General features: G+C 39.7%; 1 protein-coding gene across 5 annotated transcripts in view; it reads right to left on the bottom strand.

Annotated features, from left to right (window-relative positions):
* Positions 1 to 20,183, bottom strand: part of ANTXR2 (ANTXR cell adhesion molecule 2) — a 222,701-nt gene that overhangs the window by 130,230 nt on the left and 72,288 nt on the right. For 4 of the 5 annotated variants that reach the window (XM_067557088.1, XM_067557089.1, XM_067557091.1 and 1 more), the window contains exons 11-12: positions 9,224 to 9,302; positions 4,710 to 4,805 (exon numbers count right to left, since the gene is read on the bottom strand). In XM_067557088.1, coding sequence (XP_067413189.1) covers positions 4,710 to 4,805; positions 9,224 to 9,302 — 175 coding nt within the window. The remainder of the gene's footprint in view (positions 1 to 4,709; positions 4,806 to 9,223; positions 9,303 to 20,183) is intronic. The other variant, XM_067557090.1, reaches the window with a different exon arrangement.

Raw genomic sequence — 20,183 nt, forward strand, 5'->3', positions numbered from 1 at the left:
TATATATCTGAGATACATCAATGATATATTCATCCTTTGGACAGACAACCTAAACTCCATCACAGATTTCCACCACAACGTCAATAATCACCACCCATCCATTAAATTATCTCTAGAACACTCCTACCAACTTCCTGGACACCAAGGTTAGCTTCAACAATGGAACCCTACAGACAACTATATGCAAGAAACCCATGTATCATCAGACCTACTGTCACAGATCCAGTAACCACCCCAAATACACCAAGAAATCTGTTATCTTCAGTCAGGCACTCAAATACCACAGAATATGCTCCAAGGGGAAAGTCCAGGATATACATCTCAACACACTTAAAACCGCCTTCGCTACAAGGACACTCCATCAGAGATGCAGATCGCTTCATGGAACAGGCCACCCAAATACTCCAAGAGAACCTGCTTCAATACAGAAATAAAACCCCCTCCAACCGCACACCTTTAGTTGTCACCTACCACCCCACACTGGAATCCATATGAGGTAACATCAAACAACTAAAACCCACACTCCTTGAGGAATACATCCTGAAAGAATCTTTCCTGAATCCCTCTCTTCTGGCCTTCAAACAACCCCCTCAACCTCTCCAAGCTCATTATCAGAAGCAAGCTCCCCACAGACCAGGACACACCAACTCAGAGCTGCACCAGACCCTGACAGAACAACAGGTGCAAAATCTATAGATATATCTACACTGCTATGATGATCAACATCCCCCACAACACATCTTTCAAGACCCATGGGTCCTACACATGTCTGTCACGTGGTATACCTCATCCAGTGCATTAAAGGCCCCAATAACCACTATGTAAGAGAAACCAGACTATCACTACGCTCTCGAATGAACTCATGCAAAAAAAGGTAAAAGACAAAACCACCATATCACCTGTGGATGAACACTTTTCACAAAGGGATCACTCTGTGTCTGACCCCTCAGTCCTCAAAGGAAACCTGCACGTCTTCAGTAGATGAGTCTGGGAGCTCAATAGGACTGAACATAAACACTTAATTTATGGCTTACTGCAGCGGTTCTCAAACTGGGGGGCAGACCCCCCTAAGGGAGCACGAGATGGATCGTGGGAGGGTGCCATGGGCAGAGGTTGGGGGGGTATTGAGGCAAAGCCCCCCTAACTTATGATGATGGAGCTATCTCCCCCTGCTGTGAGGGGCACCAGGCTGAGAGTGGGTCCGGGCAGTGGTGGGGACCCCAGCGCCTCACACACGCAGCCGTGGGCAGGAGTTGAGGCTGGGGAACCCTTAGGAAGGAAGCGGAGGCAGGGGGAGGCTGATGCGGGCAGCACTGCTGGCGGTCCAGCTCCACGCTCCACACTTTGCGCAGCTGCTTCCATCTCCAGTCAGAGCGCTGCTGCCACCCGCCTTCCGCAGCAACCCCGGCTGCTGCCGCTCTGCAGGCTCCCGAAGGTGGCAGCTGCATCCGTGCTGCTGCCCGAGGATAATCCCAACAACGAGGTTCAATTTCCCGCCACCACCATTTTCTCTGGTGGGTCACTTCGGGCTCTGGAGCTGCGGGGGGCTGCTGCTACCCCCCTTGCCCTCCCAAATTAAGCAGTCAAACTCTGCCTATGATTTGTAGGCCCCGTCTTTTTTCTGAAAATGGGGGAGTTTCAGGTGGGGGGGGCACAATTGTTACATAAAAGTCCATTGTGGGGGCTTCCATTTAAAAAGTTTGAGAACCGTTGACCTATTGCAACAATCTATAACCCACTTAACACCCCCCGCCCCTCCAAACACACACACAGAGCTTTTTTTCTTCCTTCCCCCCTTTGCCCCATGACTGGAGGGGTGTTAACTGGTCACTTCAGCTTGAATCGTCCCTTTAAATATATGCTAACTACCTATGCTAAACAATCTGTTGCACCTTGCGTTTAGCGGTGACACTCTGATTTCCCAGACCTAAAGAAGAGCTCTCTGTAAGCTGGAAAGCTTGACTCTCACCAACAGAAGTTGATCCAATGAAAGATATTATCTTACCCACCTTGTCTCTCTTGGCTGTCAAATCAAAGAGTCAGTATTTGGTAAGAAGTTCACTGTGTCTTCAGAACTCAGCTCTATTGTAGCAACAGGCCCTAAAACCATACTTCAAATACAAACAATAAAAAACAGTACCAATGAACAGTGAAAAAGACATTGTATTAACATTTATATTACTGCTATTTTATTGCTTATTCGGAAATTAGGCTTTAGAGCAACTCATAGTCCTCCCTAACAAAAAGCCAGTTCATCATCCCTTTGCTCATGCTAAATAGTACCTTACTCCACAAATGAAGCTGATGAAGCTAACGGCAATTAAGATAAAAGTTAATCATGTACTGAACAGAAAGAGACCACATAAGCACACGCTAAGTGCTTTGCTGAATCAGAGCCTTAGGCCTTGTCTACCCTAGTACTTATGCCGGCAAAACTTTTGTCACTCCAGGGTGTGAAAAAACACACCCCTGAGAGACATAAGTTTTGCCAACATAAGCATTTGTGTTGCCACGTTATGTCGATGGGAGATGCTCTCCTGCCAACATAATAAAACCACCAAAATGAGCAACAGTAGCTGTGTTGGTGGGAGTGTCTCCCCCACTGACAAAGCACTGTCCGCACAAGCACTCATGCTAGCAAAACTTATGTCACCCAGGGATGTTTTTTTCACACACCCGAGTGACAAAAGTTTTGCTGGCGTAAGTGCTAGTGTAGACAAAGCCTTAGTGGCAGCAGTACTGGTATTTCAAACTTTTGTGACTGTATATTAGGTTCCATTTGCCACCACAGGTACTGATTCAACTTCCACTGACTTCAGCTGGAGCCTTTACAATGCTTTCTGTGGTATTTAGATCAGTCCTTAATGATGAGCCTCTATACTCACTCCGAATCTGCAGCCACTATCCAGCTCCCATTCAGATATATAGAGAGAGATATATTCTTACCTACAGTACAACTTAACTTCTTTTCAATCCCCAACTTGCCAGACTGGTTGGAGCAGCCTGATTTCCACACCACCTTACAGCATGCACTTTGGTATGGAAGGCAGCAGGCATCAACTGTTACAGTTGAGACCCTAGACTGTTAAGCTGTCATAACTGGTCACAAAGACTGAAAACTAATGCTGCAGTACAACACATTTACGTGATTCTGCTGTAGGCTGACTGACGGATATATACAAGGCAGTTACAAAATAATTGTCCTTGCAAAGTCAACATGTAAACACCGCGACCACTCACAGGTGTCTGAGTACTGCAGTTATCTACTATGCTAAGGAAAGGAAAATGTTGCAGCACATCAGTACCTGGGATACCATGGGTCCATGGTGACCTTTTAATGTTGGCTATTGTGAAAGGCTTTGATGTACTTTAAGATGTCAGTATGCTTTGCATGCATTAATATGAATCTGACAAACATCAATTTGGCAAACAATTAAAATCACATAAGTAATTTAATATGATGTAATATACACCTCCCCCAAGGAAAAAGATCAATTCTGGGTTGATACACAGTAGAGGTTCATAGACTATGTTCTGACAGACAGTCACATTCAGCTAGTAACAAAATCAGGAGTTTTAGAAAACTAACCAGTTTTGAGAGCTTTGAAGATAGAGTAGCACTAAGATTTCCTGATGTCAATCAACTCAAGGATAAATGTGTTTGTCTTTTAAATAAAATAGAAAGCCTGAAAACTCAAAAAGAGGAAGAAAGTCAACAGGTCTTTTTGTTAGAGAAAGGCAGCTGTACACAAAGGATCACTGTAAACAGACTGTAAACAAATGTAAAAATATAACGCAAATGAAGTAACATTTTAAGGAATCCGTAGATGCTTTATCTATACACACACGCACGCATGCACTTTTTAAAAGAGACAAACTATGAAGCATCTAGCCTTTGGTTTTCTGTTGTTTCCTAGACACAAAGCACAACAGTAAGAGTTCTGCTGCAGCACTAATTCCTATCACCCTGTCCCACATAACATCCTCATGGAAAAACTGTGTTTATAGACTTGACACTACAGAACAGAACATATAGTAAAATCCACCAATCTCAAACTCCTGCCATTGGGAAGAGTAGGAGCAGGGGGACCTATTGAAGCACAGTGTTGACTGCTGCTAGAAGGATAAAGAACACTCATTATTCAGATGAAAGTAGATGTAATATAGACAGGATGACAATTTAATTTTTTGCAAGGGATTAATAAGAGAATAAAGGATTTGCAACTTGAGAGTCCATAATGGACTACAAATATCAATTTTAATGCTAGTGCTTTTAAAATGGTCCTTGATTTCAGAATAACATCTGCACACCATTATAGCCTGCAACTTTCAAATAATAGAGGAAAAGCTTTTATCTAAGATTTCACAGAAATATGGCACATCTGCTCACTCGGGTAAAAGCCAAAATGAGAGACACCAATTTTCATATCCTAGTTCATCTGCACTTAGGTTTCTGTCAAAGCAGCAGGTGCTGTAAAGAACACAGTTACTTCATTCTTCTGTGGCTTACAATATACCACTGATATAGATACCCCAAACCTATGTCTCATATTATAAACTCTTGTACTTAACCCATTCTATACAGCAACTGTTCTGCTTTATTACCTGTTTTCTAGAAACATATATGAAAAATAATCTATATTTCCAAACAAGATTTTAGTTACAGTTATAGGTCATGTCCAAATTAGCCATTTAATGTTTTTACTTACCACTTTGCAACAAAGAGGCCAGAACCACCATAAAAGACCAATAGCCACCAAAAGTAACAGCACAAGAATAGCAATAAGTGCAGCTATGCCATTAGACTATGGAGAAAGGAGATGGGAAAAGACACAGTCACTGGATGATGTTAACAATTTCTATCTCATTAATAAATTATTTTCATCTCTTCCTTTTTTTTTCCAAAATAGTTACATGCTGATTCACACACAGAGGATTCCTACTTGATGGGCCCACTTTCTGCAGATCTTATTCAGACAAAACTCTTTATGAAGCCTATAGGATCAGGCCCTCTCTGAGCCAAAATCATTCCTCGTCAGCTTCACTGACACCTTGTATGTTTAATTTCTTCCCCTTCTGTGAACTGAGGAATGTACCTCGTAAACTGGAATGCTTTAAAGAAGCTGTGTGATAAAATGAATGATGTTTATTGACTACAAAACAGGGCAGAAGGGAGATTAAAAGGTAATGTATATGTTTGCCAGTTCCTTAAATATTCTTGGTTTTGGAGAAACTCAGGTACATAGGCAATTTAAAGGACTAGATACATACAGCATCAATATAGAATATGAAAACTGCATGCAACTGTGCCATTCTATGGACCTCTGTTCAAGATAGTCATGCAATCATTGCACTATTTGCACTTTGAAGATAATAGGTCTGATTCTCCTCTCAGTTACTCTCAGTCAGCTACTACTCAGTTACTGCAAGTCAGGAGTAATTCCACAAAGTCAATAGAGCTTTACTGATGTGAAATTGGCATAAGTGACAGAAGAATCAGGCCTAATATGGAGGGAAAAAAGGTCACTGGCACAGATACACCAGGCATCCAGCGGCTAATAATTTAAAAGAGTATATTAAGAGCTGCCTAAGGAAAGCTGCTTGCCTGATCATTAATTCAGTCTGCGAGCACTGGCAGGAAAGAGAATAGGAAAGTGGAGTCCCAGGCAGAAGGGGTTTATAGGGCTCCTATTCCATGATGTTTCGTATTCTAAAAATAAAGATTTGATTATAGTCCAGAAGCCTTAATGCTCAACTTGCCCTGCAGGGAAAAAAAACATAGGAATTGCTGGACTGGATCTGACTGGTGGTCTATCAAATTTAGTGTCCTGTGTGTGACAGTGGCAAACACCAGTTGCTTCAGAGGAAAGTGCAAAGAAGCCAACTGTAGACAGTTATGGGATAGCAAGAAGTTTCTTACTAACCCAAAGAGACAGATGGAATTTTAATGAGCTTTGACTATGGCTCCAGTAAAAGGTATTATTACTTCACCCACCTGTATCAGTACAGCTGTGCTGCTTTAAAAGTGCTTGCATAGCTGTGTTATGTCGACAAGAGAGCTCGCCTGCCAACATAATAGAGTCACCTAAATGAGCTGCAGTAGCTATGCTGGTGGGAGAATGTCTCCCGTCCATACTAGCACTTATGCTGGCAAAACTTATGTCGCTCAAGGAAGTGTTTTCTTCACACCCGAGTGACAAAAGTTTTGCCAGCATAAGTACTGGTGTAAACAAGGCCTTAGACAGTCTCACAAGGAATCTTGCAAGTCACAAAAAGTGACTGCTTTGGCTTATGCATGCTAGCAAAAATGGCCAAAGGTTAAATTGTGCCACTTAGGCATAGGCTAATTGTACCATGAGGTCCTTGAAAAGCCACACCTCTATCAGAGGCACACAGAGAGGGACTGTGCTTAGCCTCTATCAAGTTAACTATCAGCCCATTTTGCCACTTTCAGCAATAAGCTTTTTATGATGAGTGTGAAGGGTGACTCTTACAAAGACTCAGACCGCACCTCTAACCTTATTTTAAGGGAGGATGTTGAGGACAGGGGTTGCCCAGAAGCTAAATGTCTGAAAACCCACATCCTCTGTGCACTCTTTTTCTAAATCTTGTGTATGGTGTGCTCCACAGCATGCTGATTTAGAACAACATTAAGGGGAAATCAGTGGTGTGTTTTGTGTGGATAAGACCTGTTCACATTTCATACAGGGGGGAAAAGGGGCAAAGGATATAGCCTGATTCTCCTCTCACACCACAGTAAAGTTGGAGTAATTCTGTTGAAGTCAATGAAGTTATACTAGTGAGAAACTGGTGTAAATCGTAGGAGAATCAAGCCTACTCAAATGATGTCTAATTATGTGTAAATGTTAGGTGACCATTTAAGATGGTATCATAAGCAAATAACATCCAGGAACCGCTGCAACACCTTTTTTGTTTTCTCTGCAGCAATTTCAGTTTTCCATGGAAAGCTGCAACTTTTCATGCTCATGTACCAGGTTAGCCATCAGCTGCTCTGCCATTAGAATTAGCTCAGCTTTCTAGCAGTGACCCATTTCTATGCAGTTGCCCATCTGCTACTATGGAAACAACAGTTCTCCTTGTATGGCCTTTCCTTACTGCACAATGCATGACATGAGGGTTTACAAAAGGAAAAAAAAATTAGCAGAAGTAGTGCTGGATTTCCTGTGTGTGCACATCTGTAGTTATTCTGCTTCCTGCTACTTAAAATTTTTAACCACAGAGAAATAAAATGAGTTAAGGTTTTGCCATCAGTAAACTGCAAACTGATCAGTGGAATAAAATGATTTAGTATGATTTGTTATGCATTGATGCTTGTATTTTTTCCCATTTGTTTGCAGTGTCAGCATGCAGATTTATATGTGGTCATGGTAAATTCTTAGTTTCAACACGTAGTGGCCCACTCAGCCCTGTAAAAGGACAAAGAAAAGGGGAAGAGTAGTATATTGGGTGTCATGACAAAGCATCCTCCTGTAACTGTCTCCTTATGACACTAAATCAAGATGTTGCATCATCATGCATTGATACAAGATCATGACATCAGGTGAAAATAGGCTACAAACCTTCTAATGGATTCATCTAAGTGTCCCAGAATGAATTAGGTCTGGTAAGTTGCTTCAATTCTAACATCATTCAGGTTCCCCACACCAAATCTTAAAACCTGAGCTGACATCAACCCCAAAAAACTATCCATATTTGCTATTTTAAAGGGGTTGAAAAAAAATGAGTTTTACTTCTCCATGTTAATTCCCTGTGAACAACAATCTGTTGTTGGAAAACCACACAAAATAGTAGGTTACTAGTGGGGTTATTGGAACTACAGATTGACCAGGTTCTTGGTGAACTCATCTACGTTTTGCATGACTCATATATAATTTATATTCCTTTTCTCTCTCTTCTATAAATACAAATCACCAGATTCTGTATTGGATTTCAATAGGAGTCAGGCACACGCACACACACACTGAATAGCAGAATGAAGTCTTATATATTTACAGACCTGAAAGTAAAGCCACAGTATGGTCATGTTTTAAAAAGAATACAAATTTTGTGAATGTATTTGATCCTTTCACAAAAGATTCTAAAAACCCCTATTCTATATGAAAGATGTCTACAATATAAATACCACTATATCAGGAGACCTGTTCCACTTTGGTTTTGTCCCACCTAATTACACCATTGTTATAATTTGTAGGGTAGATGAAACCATAACCAATCTCCCATAACCAGGCTAAAGTCTTGAGACTCCATCTATACAGCCTCAGGCTTTATATTACCACTATGGACCCATCTACACTATAAACTGGAACCAAGTTTTAACTGGGTCATTGGACAATTGTATCATAACTAGTTCCTCTGATGCAACTATATTTGTAGTGAAGGCAAATGCCTAAATGGTGGGGGAAGTCATCCAAAGGCCTCAGAGCTGCAGCTGCAGACTTTAGTAAATAATGTGTTGTAACATATTTAGCACATAATAATGCAAAGCTATAGAAAACATATGCACTGTACATATTGAAAACATACATTCCCCAGCTGACAAGCTAGGGAATGCTGAGAGGCAGCAAAGAGACTGCCCACAGGGGAAGGGAGATTCCCCTGGCTTTCCCCTCTACAAATAGCTCTCTGCCTGGGTCTAAACTTCAGCAGTTTCTGAAGTAGTTAGCAAAACAGAAGCAATGGTGATGAAAAAGGAGGGAAGCTCTTTATAGAGAGTCTATGGCAGGGGTCAAGGAAAACTATTAGTGTAAAATATGTTTTTTATGTTACCTGGAAATTTAGCATAATGAATATGGTAACATTCTTTTTGCACAGAATCATGTAGAGTGGAATGCTAAGTAAATACAGTCATCTGCCACCTTAATGGGAAGTAATAAATGAGTCATTTGAAATACTATAACAGCAGAAAAATCTGCCAATCATCATTCATTTCATTAAGTACATCCAATCTGTGAAGCTTGCTTGTGTGCACAGAAATTCTCTCAAATGAAGAACAAAACATTCGTTTCACAACACAATGATTTGGAAAATACATGCACTTGTGCTTAGGTGCAGTTTCATGGCTATGCCTTTTCACACATGATTTATAGGATAACGCAGCTCTGCTCTGATGTGAGGTTCTCCCATCCAAAAAGTTATACAAGGATAAAACTGTATACCTCACAATTTCAACATCTACATTAATTGCTGTTAGTCATCGACTTACACATTCCGAAGCAGTAACTGTCAATGAGCTGGAGATGAAAGTCTGTCCTTCATTCAAACTCACCAAAACTTCTAGAGTCCTGGAAATTAAAAAAAAGTCAAACAAATTTAATTGAAACACAGCATATATACATTAAGCAGGAATCTTGCACCAATCAGACTCAGTTAAAATAGAGCAGAAAGCACGGTAGACCAGGAGAATGGGAACCAAGATGTTGACATCTCTAAAACTAAAATGTTGTACTACTATTTATAGATAGTCCTGATCTCTTATAATTTGCCAGTATTTTTAGCCATTCAATTAAGACACAACTTTGTCTACAAATTTAGCATTAGTAATCAAAGTTTGGTAATTTGCACTTCAGCTTCTGTGTCTCTGTTTACCCAACTGTAAAATGGGCATATTAATAGTTAACTACCTCACAGGGGTGTTGTGTGGGTTAATATTTGAAGACAACTTTGATATAGTTGGTAAAGAGAGCTATCTAGTTATAATGTATTAAGTCATTGTCAATAATACTTTTTTTAGGGTTTTATTGTTACAAATAGTTTAAAAACAACAATAAAAATAATACTATAATCCCTGTTCAATAAAAATATATCTAGTAATATGCAACCAGCAATCTTAAAATGCAGGCTATCTGTAAGTGGCCAAGACTTTCTATAAAGTAGTTTACATTTTTCAAATAAATTCTAGAAGAAAACAATGCATGGTGAATATTAAACAGAAAAGACTCGAACTTCTCTGGCTTTCTTTCACATGATTCAGAAAGCTCACAATATGCATTTATGCTATGAAATATAGATCTTCTTAAACTAAAATGATAAATCATTTATATTCTTCATAGATACCGTAACTTTTTATTCCGGCACAAGCATTTTAAGTCAATACTGAATTTGAAACTATTTTAACTAATTTGTCTCAGGTGGTTTCTGTTTCAGATTTTAGTAAAAATGTATTAAATTGCTTCTACTGCTCAACTTATTTTTAAATGGTCTGTGCTATGAAAGAAAAATCCCCAATATCTTTCTTTACATTATGCATCATTCTAAATAGATGTGAGTGAAAAGTCTAATTTTTTTTCTTGTCCCCTTCCAATTTTCTACACTTCTTCCCTATAATTCACAATTCTAAACAAGTCTAGAAAAAACTTCTGAAATATTCAGTTCTTACAGTATTTCTGACCTAAACAAAAAGAAAACACTAGGAGTTTCGTGAGAAAGCCTATGAAGATTTCCCAGAAGGATTTCCAGTCTAGTTTCAATACCAAATATGAATTTGGTTAACTGCTGGATAAGTTATAGAGACAAAACCATGATTAATTAGTTAAGCGTGTGATTAAATTTAAGCACAAACATAAAGGTGAAATCCTGGCTCCACTGAAGTGAATAGCAAAAGGGCTACAGATTTTAGTGGGATAGGATTTCTCCCTAAGTGTTCTGCTGACTAGGCACATGCTTAAAGTTAAGCATTTGTTTAGTGTTTTGTTAAAAGCTGGCCCAAATTCCTGAGAGGTGATCAGAGAAACTCTGGATGTTTATCCATCTACATAAACAATCCCTTGAATCTTTTGAGGTTTGCTCATCCTATAATGCCAGCTGTGACATTAAAACACAGGGTCACATTTTGCTCTTCAGTACCCTGATGCAAAGCCCACTTGAAGTTAATGCTAGTCTTTCAGTTGACTTCAGTGGCTTGGATCAGGTCCTTTTACACCTTAGTGACCCTAATGGGGTTGCACAGGTGTAAGTGAGAGCAGAATTCACCCTATACCTAACATGAATTCACAGTACAGGGAAACCCTTTTTGATTTGTGAATTTTTAATTGAGCACAAATGCCAAGAGAAAAGAATCCCTTCGTGTTTCATTTTTTCCCTATTTGCTTTGTTTGCCTATTTAAAGCATGAGTTACCCAGTGACATGTACCATAAAATATACAGACTCCAGGCCAAATTTTGCTCTTAGTTACACCCATGAAATGCCATTAATTTCTGTTGTGTTTCATGAGCATAAACAGAGAATTTGCCTCTTCACCGTTTACTGAACTTTTTGGTAGTGGTAATTAAAATAATTACTAATTCATGAATGCTTTTCAGTTTTACAGTGTATACCATTTGTTGGCCTCAAAACATTTTACAAGCATTAATGAAGTAAATCTCACAATGGCCTAAATTCTAATCAAAGCTGTGGTGTATGACCTTGGAATAGAAATCAGATAGGGGGTGTATATATATACATCCAAGGGTAAGGAACAACAATGGGGAAGGTAGGTATAAGCAAAGGCCATTCAGTTAGAGAGGTTGAGGCCTATTCACAACCATTGATTAGGAAATGAGAATGTGTGAACAATGACAATTATTTCTTGTAATGAGATAACCATTCCAAGTCACACCCAGTATGAACTGAGTCTAAATAGGGACTTGGAATGGTTATCTCATTACAAGAAATAAATTACAATTTTTAAGACACATGCTGCAGTCCTTTCATGGGCAATATTCCCATTGAGATCAACAGTAGTTTTGACTGAGCAAGAATTCCTGGATTTGGCCAGTAGACTGCAAAGATGCCTGTAATTATAAATTTTACCGCATCCTACAGATTTATGGGTGAAAGATTCAAACGGTTTTCAGTTGCTTGCTTTTCCTATTTACTTTATTTTCAAAATTTGGATGCGAGCCTGGAATTCCTCTTGATTCTTTTTTCCCCTTCTGGGTCTTCCCCTTCTGGGACTTGCCAATTTTTTCCCTCCTACTTAACTCTTGTGTGTTTTCTTAGGGCAGTAAAACTTTCTAACAGTATTTCATCATATTCTGTTCTTTCTGGAAGTGAGTGGATATGCTACTGGCAGTCTAAGACATACACGACAGAAAGAGAAAAAATGCATCTATGACCGAAAGTCATCTTCATGCCATCTTCAACCCCTAATAATTGAAAGTTATATATTCAGGTTCTAATTTTTTCAGCTGAACTACTGGAAAATAAAACACAACAGAAACTAGGCAAACAACGGAATTTTTTTAGAGATATGTTCTTTTCATGTGCATCTATAACGCTTGGTAATGTTTATTTCTTTATTTATTCATTTTTATAATTACACCTATCTTAACAATTCTAAATGCACTACAAAGACATAAATATTTCATTATTTTATTAGAATAATCACAAACAAAGCTCCTAGACATGGCCAACATCTGCAAATATCAAACAATAAAAGCAATTCCCTCAACATTTTCCCACCCCAAACCAACATTTCCTACATCAATCTTCCTTATTCTGCTCCCAATCCTCTCACACCACACACAAATGTTTCCTCCGCCTCAAGAGTAAACAGGGGTAGCTTGCAGAACAACCTGAAAGAGGGGATTGTTTGCTCAAACACCTCAAATGAGCTCAGTTGTTGTAGTAATAAATGGGGAGAAAGAGTCTTATGAACACACTGAATAGGGAGTTGGGTACCTAATCTATTAAGTACCTTTGAAAATACCAACCTTAAAGACTATAATCAATCCCCTTAAACTTTGCCCTACTCTACACCCTAGTACAAAGAGATACTACTATATCCTTTATTCATTAGTGTTTGAAGCAACATTCAGTCATTTAGTCTTTTTCACCTTCTCTGCACTGCGGACAATTGCATGTTGTTGGTGTTACATTTTTTTAAAAATCAGCCTCTAATCTACATGCATTTGGAGGGGTCAGTTTTTCCCTAGATGTCTCAAGGAGCCTTTTAATATTTTTTTTTCAGGTGGTAGCTTTTGCAGCTTCCACGTTTTCATGAATCTGAGGCATGTTTGCCTAGCTGGGAGCCCAGTAGGCATCTGCTAAAACATGGTAGGTTCCCACACTGTTGTCATGAAAAGGTGAAGCTTTGTTTTGGTTACAACAGTCAGCACTTTGAACACCCCAGGAAACATGAAGAAGGTAGCAGAAACACTCTAGAAGTGTACAGAAGCTTCCCCAGTCATTACAAAAAACACGCTGTGGATCAAGAAAAACTCCTTTTAACCAAACAGGACATATGAAAAATCTTACATAATAGCTAACACTTTTGTACTAGGGGCACAGGAGACCCATTCGCCCTTACCGGGGCAGCTGAGCTCAAACAGGAATTCACCCTCCCAGAATGAGAACTGGCAGCGATACAATCACTGCTTTCCACCAGGGATGGATGCTTTAAACTCTAGCCCTGCCAGTGAAGGCTGCTCAGGGAATATGCTGAATTAGCACAACTCCAGAGTGTTCAGCCTCCACCCACTCCTTTTGTGATCCTTGTCAGCAGGGTCAAGACGCCTTGCAATATACAGATTGTGACCTGCTGTGTACCTGCTCCAAGCATGTTTACTGTCACTAGGGGCACACAGACTCCAATTGGCTGACAGAAGATGAGGGAACCCACACAGTTCAGCCTATTAACTACTCAGTCCTGCCTACATGCCTGTGATGTGGACAAGTATTATTATCCACCATTTTATAGACAAGGAAACTAAGGCAAAGGTTACAGGCAAAATCATCAACCTTGGGTGCCAAAGATAGCTACCTAAATAAGCTCCTTGAAGTGCCTAAATAGGGATTTAGGAGCATAACCATAAGCATCCATGTTTAAAACTTTTAATCCTAAGTGACCTGCCCCAAGGCCACACAGGTTTTGTGGTAAAGGGTTGATGTCAGGGATACTACCCTGAAGTTTCAGGTGCCCATGCTTGGTTTCAAAAGACTGCACCACACATAGCACGCACAACTGACATTGTACATGAATATATTTCTTATTTATTATTATTATTATTATTATTATTTATACGTGATTTGGAACCAGGATCTCAAAAGTGGGATAAATTTCTCACTGCAACAATGAAGTCAAAGACACAATTTTCCATTGACTTGAATGGGAACATACTGCCAGTCTCCTGCCATGGCCTATATTATTTAGAACAAAAAATAAAATAAGACAGTTATTAAAACAAAGAGCAGCCCATATTCTTGTATGGACACTGCTTGTAAGCCCACTTTTTACCCAGTCTAGGACTTAATCCTTCTCTCACACTGAAGTCAAAGGATCTGATTTCCAATTACAATAAAGCCTCTTTACATAGCTCCAGCAATGCAGAGTCCTTACAATGGGCACAGATTACATTTATGTCTAAATGTGAATCAGGCCCAAAGGTAAAATCCCCATAGATTTCAATACAAGCAGGATCAGGCTCCTAGTGCCATTTGCCAGACTGCATGTTCCCCCAACCTTTAGCTTTCAAATGTTCTGACAAAAATCTCAAGCAACAGGCTCATGGAACACATCAGCTATCAACTCAAATATAACAAATGAAGAAGAGCCAGTTTCTATATCAGCTTACTTTTTGATATACAGCTGCAGGGGTAAGCCATCCAAGATTTTCACAAGAGGTGATCATATTCTTTCAGTTCCTGAAGCTACAGAGTGAACTCAGACAGATAACTGTCTCATCCTCAAAAACATAAACATGTCAAGATACAAAATATTTTTTTCCTGAAGTTGTCATGTTTGAGGGATATGAGCAATGTTTTATTTATTTTGATTTTTTAGTATCTATCTACTTTGAGCTCTATGCACTTCACATTAATTAAAATATACCCTTCCAAACGAAAATCCAGAAAACATTACTGACATGCCTGGCCATAAACACACAGTGCCATCCCACTGTGATGATAATAATCCCACAATATATTACCCTATACCTTCAACCTCATCCCCAAATACTCAAGAGAAAAGATTTACATACATTAACACGACATATTAACAACTGTTTTAAAAGTGTCTCAGCTTGGGCATCCAAAAGCTTAGGTGCCCTAAAAATTACTACTACATTTTTAAAAATCTTGGCTATGGAATTTAGACCTATGCTAATGGTTTCTTCCCATGGAGTTCTTGACAAAAGCCTAAGAGAACATATGACTTAAACCGCCTGATTGCTAGAAGTGGTTTTGTAATTCTGCACAGACAGATACGTTGAGCTTCAAATAGATATTTATTTATTTATGGTAGCACCTGTGATGCGCTAGCTGCTTTCCAAACACTAAAGAAGGACTGTCCTCACTTTCGTTTCTTTGCAAGCTAAGGATATCTTAGTGTGCCCAGTTAATTAGCTGTACATCAAAATATCAACTTACGGCAGTAACATTCTTTGAAAGTTTGCTTCTGACATACACAGCTATGTTTAGTCCAACACTCTTGGCTCCTCACTTTAGTACTGTCTAGAATTTCTTTCTAGACATTTGGAATCTCACTCTTGTCATTATCACAGCTACCCAACACCATTCAGGTAAAGTATAAATATTTACCCAACAGGAACACAGGCAAAATGGACAAGAAGCTTCCTAACAAAACCATGGATAAAATAACAGAGAGACTGATGACAAAAGTAGAATCAAAAGAAGTAGAATTTGTTAAATTTAAAAAAAAGAAACAAAACAGAATCAGATCCTCAGACAGTGTAAATCAGCATAGGTCCGTTGACATCAATGATGTAACCCAGTTTACATCAACGGAGGATCTGTCCCACAATCTTTACATGCAACTCTGGAAATAACAGTGGTAAAATTACACTGATGTGAAGTTAAAATAAAAATCTGGTTGGAACATTTTTGACTCAATGAAATGTCATGTCAAAATATGCAGTTTCATCAAAGCTGAAACGTTTCATGGAAAATCTTTTTTTGGGTCCAGGGCTGAAAAAAAGCAACAGTCTCTCACATTCGATAGCCCAGCGGCTAGGGCACTAGCCAGAGATGGTAGGTGACCCAAGTTTGAGGCCCTGCTCTGCCCGACTCAGAGTGACCTGCGATGGAAAACTCTGCTCTGAATTTGGAAGAGCAAGGACTTGACACCCTGGGCTGTGTGGGTGCCTTAACCACCAGGCTACACGATACTTCTTCCCAAATTGGATGTGGACATTATGATGTGGACAGGATTCCATTTTTGCAAGAACACTTGGAAGGTTTTGTTTCCACTGCAGTGGGAGAACAAAAACAAAATTTGAAAACCTTGCAAGGTACCGCAAAACGGAATTGTCAGCCTCCAGTCTGCTCTAGTTAAAAATCACAGAACAGCAGGCACTCTAGAGGACAAGGTTGCTACAGCAGCTTTATCTCAGCTGCCTGGCACAACCCATGTGTTTCACTATGTGTATTTCATGTATGCACGCATACATACAGACAGACAGAGCAGAGCAGCAGTTCTAAGGGACAATAATCAGAGATTCAGAAATTGAGGTCCCTGGGCCCCAACCATAGACCTCAAACCTGTTTGCCATTTCCTCCCGCTCACTGCAAGCCAGCTAAGCTTCCCCAGCCACAGCCTGTTTAGTGGAGGTGCTGGAGTGAGCCTCCAGAGGCTAGTGGAGGAGCTGCTGGGCTCCTTCAAGCTCTGCTGCTGGGAAGCTACACTGTATAGACTGAGAAAAATAGACAGCGGCCTCCCCCAATCTCTAGGTGGGCTACTGATCCAAGAATTCTGCTCCTGTCTAATGGTCTCCTCCTCTAGCCCCAGGACCAAGGAAATGGGCCTGAAGAGCTTGTAAGCTCTGAACCAATAAGGGTGTACAAATAGCTAGGTTGCAAGCATTCATGGGTTAAATGCTATACATGTCCAGTATGCAATCTCCCACTAGTTCACATTTCTCTGCTTCTTTTACAATGGGAAAAGGCATATATTTTCACCCCCATGCTCAAAAATAGCTAATGTGGATTTAGCAGGACTTTTCCAGATACCACAAGTGGAAAACTTGAGCCTAAAAGACACTTTTTCTTTGTTCAGGTTAACATAATTTTATAACGGAAAGTGCTTCACAACTTTAACTGCCACAGTCATAACCACTAATCATTATTCTAAATAATACACAAAAATGCAACTTGAAAAATCCTAACAATCAACTTTTTTTCCTCTGTGTCCAGCTATGTTTTATTGTTGCATAGGAAGAATATGACCCATTGCCTTATGTCAGTACAGCGCTGGTCTGAGGAATTTCATACCCTGTGAAATACTGCTGACATTTCAATCCACAGTAACCTATTTGCAAAGTATTCATTTGCTCCTTACTTTCTGAGTATCCAATAAAAGATTGCCATTTTACAATCCATTAAAAAAGATGAAAAAATTAAATAAAATCATGAAAGACATTTGCTGGAAGTAATAAATAATTTACCTCCAATTTTCATACACTGAAAATTAAACTGGCAACTGCTCAAAAAGTTATTAAAATTATGGTGACTAAAGATATTTTGGAATCAAGTGCCGGCATTAAAATAGCTAAAACTCTGCACATAGTTTTAGAGGGAAAATAGATTTATGCTTTAAAAAGGGTGGATTTTGTTAAGGCAACTACCTCGATGAACTGCATGTAGTTCTATTATAGATTTGATACTGGAAGTCCGGAGAAAAAGACAGAGAAAGTATCATACTCATATAATCATGCACTAGGATGAAGGAAGAGTTTGGCTGAACTAAATGATGGCACATCATTATTTTTCTTACTAATATCACTGTACACACAAGGCCTGATTCTCATTTACATCACTCTGGCAACGTTACCCTCACTTTAAGACCTGTTCACATTCCCAGAGGGGTGTAAATGGGACTTAATGTGAATGAGAATAATGCCTACATACTCTTATCTGAGACTGACTAGGAATCCTATCAGTACTACGGCCCCAGTCCCACAAACAGATCCATGATCGTACAAGAATCCACACAGGTGATCGAAGTGCAGGATGAGGACTTACGTCAAATACGTTTCTTTAACGCATGCATGCACCCTCTACCCACCTCCCAAAATGCTCCCATTATAAAGAAATACATCAGTTGTATGCTCAGCCGTTGTCTCCTTCAATACACTCCCTTTCATTGACGTTTCAATCTATGAATATAACTGTCCTCAAAACAAAAAAAACAAAAACAAAAAAAAATCACTCCCCTCCAAAAAACAAACCAACCCCACAACTGTTTCTAAATGAACATATATTTTATGCATCAGAATTTGGAAGATTCCATTTCACACTAATACTACCCTGTTTGATTGCGTCTGACCCCCTTTCAGCTGATTAAAGGGCACTTTCTTACAGAGAAAATACAGTTTCATATATCTGTGTAAAGCCACCTCCGTGACTCTGTCATAGCTCATAATTTTAAAACTTGAGTGGCTTAACTGGGTATCTAAACCTATGCTTAGGCACCTGAATTAGTGGCTTGATTTTCAGATGAGCTGAGCACCCACACATTCCACTGAAGTCTTTGCAGCATGTGGGTGCCTGACAAGTATGATAATCAGGCCATCTATGTTGGTGCTTAAGGACACAGTTGTGACTCCTGTTACAAGCTCATGCAAGAGTGTGGGGCTTCTCTGCATCGGTGAGTGATACAGCAGGTAGCCCTTGTGGAGCCATCACTCCCCTTCGTATGGAGGTTGGCAGGCAAGGATGGGGAGTGGTTGGATACTTGATTCCACCCTCAGTGTGCTAGCCACTGCAACTGAGTTGGCACAAAGAGAAAGGGAATCAAGTGTCAGTGAAAGGCTGGAGCAGATTACTTCTTGGAGCAAGTGAGGAATCAGGGACCACATTATGGTTCCCTGAGTCACACTGTAGTCCCTCGACTGCCCTGGAGCAAGTACAACTAAGAGCTGCTCAACCCTTGCTCAACATTTGTGCCACAATCTAGCCATAAATACTAGTATGGATTTCGGTGTCAAATTTTAGACATCGAAGTTTGAAAATCTGACCATAATCTGCAGTGGTTCAGAGACCTATTTACAAAATTCCCATATTATGGATGACAACATTTGAGGGAGAATAACTTAATCTGTCTCAATCTAGGGACAAATAATGGTCCCAGTGCAAGGAGAAACTGCATAGGCACATGATGCAGGAAATAAACAGCAGTATTTCCAGAGGATGCAAGAGTTAGTGATACTTGAACAGTGTATCTGATGGGCAGGCTGTGCAAGCTTTTTAATTGCTGCAAATCTTCTCCACACTCCACAGCTGCTACTGCAGCCTTTGTGTTGCAGAAGCTTCTGCTGCGGCTGTCCCACCTCTCCACCACAAGGAGGAGTGGTTGGTGGAATGATGTAATCATAGTCCCCCTGCTGCACCAGAAGCCCCAGCTCCCACAGAGCTGTGCTTCAAAACATGCAAGTACCTTGATATGTTTCTACTGTGTCCAGGAGCACCTGTGCCTGAGAAACATGGGGGCACACTTCACTCAATAGTGAACACAGACAGTACTGCAGATGATTAATTTTCTACAACTGTGGTATTTTTGCTGAGATTTTTGACACCTGTTGAGGATATAAAAATTAATATTGTATTTTTCCTAAAACAACATGACCTACCTCATACGCAAAGCCAATGGTTTTAATTTTATATTAAATTTAAATATAAATTGAATTTAAAGAATTAAAACAGAACACAGTCTTTTCTCAACCACTTAGTTTCTCTGAACACAAAACACTACCAAAATGTAAGTTGCCTTACCAATCCCTATTGGAGTCCCAACAATATCATGATTTCACTACAGACTGTTTGATATACTGGAGGAATTGGTAGAAGTTCAAAGGGCCTTAACCATTTCACCGCTTGGCAGCACTTGTGAATTTAAGACAGGGAATTGGAAGACAGCAATGAAATAGCCTTGATCCCATGGAATCATGGGAAATTGCAGTGCCATGCTACTAGGAGTCATTATTATGTTAAATCAGTCTATTAATTCAGCTCAAGATTCTATGGCCACTGCATAATATTAAGCACTTAGTTCTGCTCATGCAGTCTTTCCTAATGCATTAGGAACACTGTGTATCCTATTGAGGAAAGTGAAGGACTGCAATAGAAATTACTAGTGATCTTAACGTAAGATCCACGTGTCTTAGCAGCGAGCATGCCTATGCAATTCACTGAAGATGTTTCCATCTGTGAATATTTCCCATTATAATCTAAT

Source organism: Emydura macquarii, unplaced genomic scaffold, assembly GCF_026122565.2.
Source record: "Emydura macquarii macquarii isolate MOO-44397 ecotype Brisbane River unplaced genomic scaffold, CSIRO-AGI_Emac_v2 contig_1790, whole genome shotgun sequence".
Classification (NCBI taxonomy): domain Eukaryota; kingdom Metazoa; phylum Chordata; order Testudines; family Chelidae; genus Emydura; species Emydura macquarii.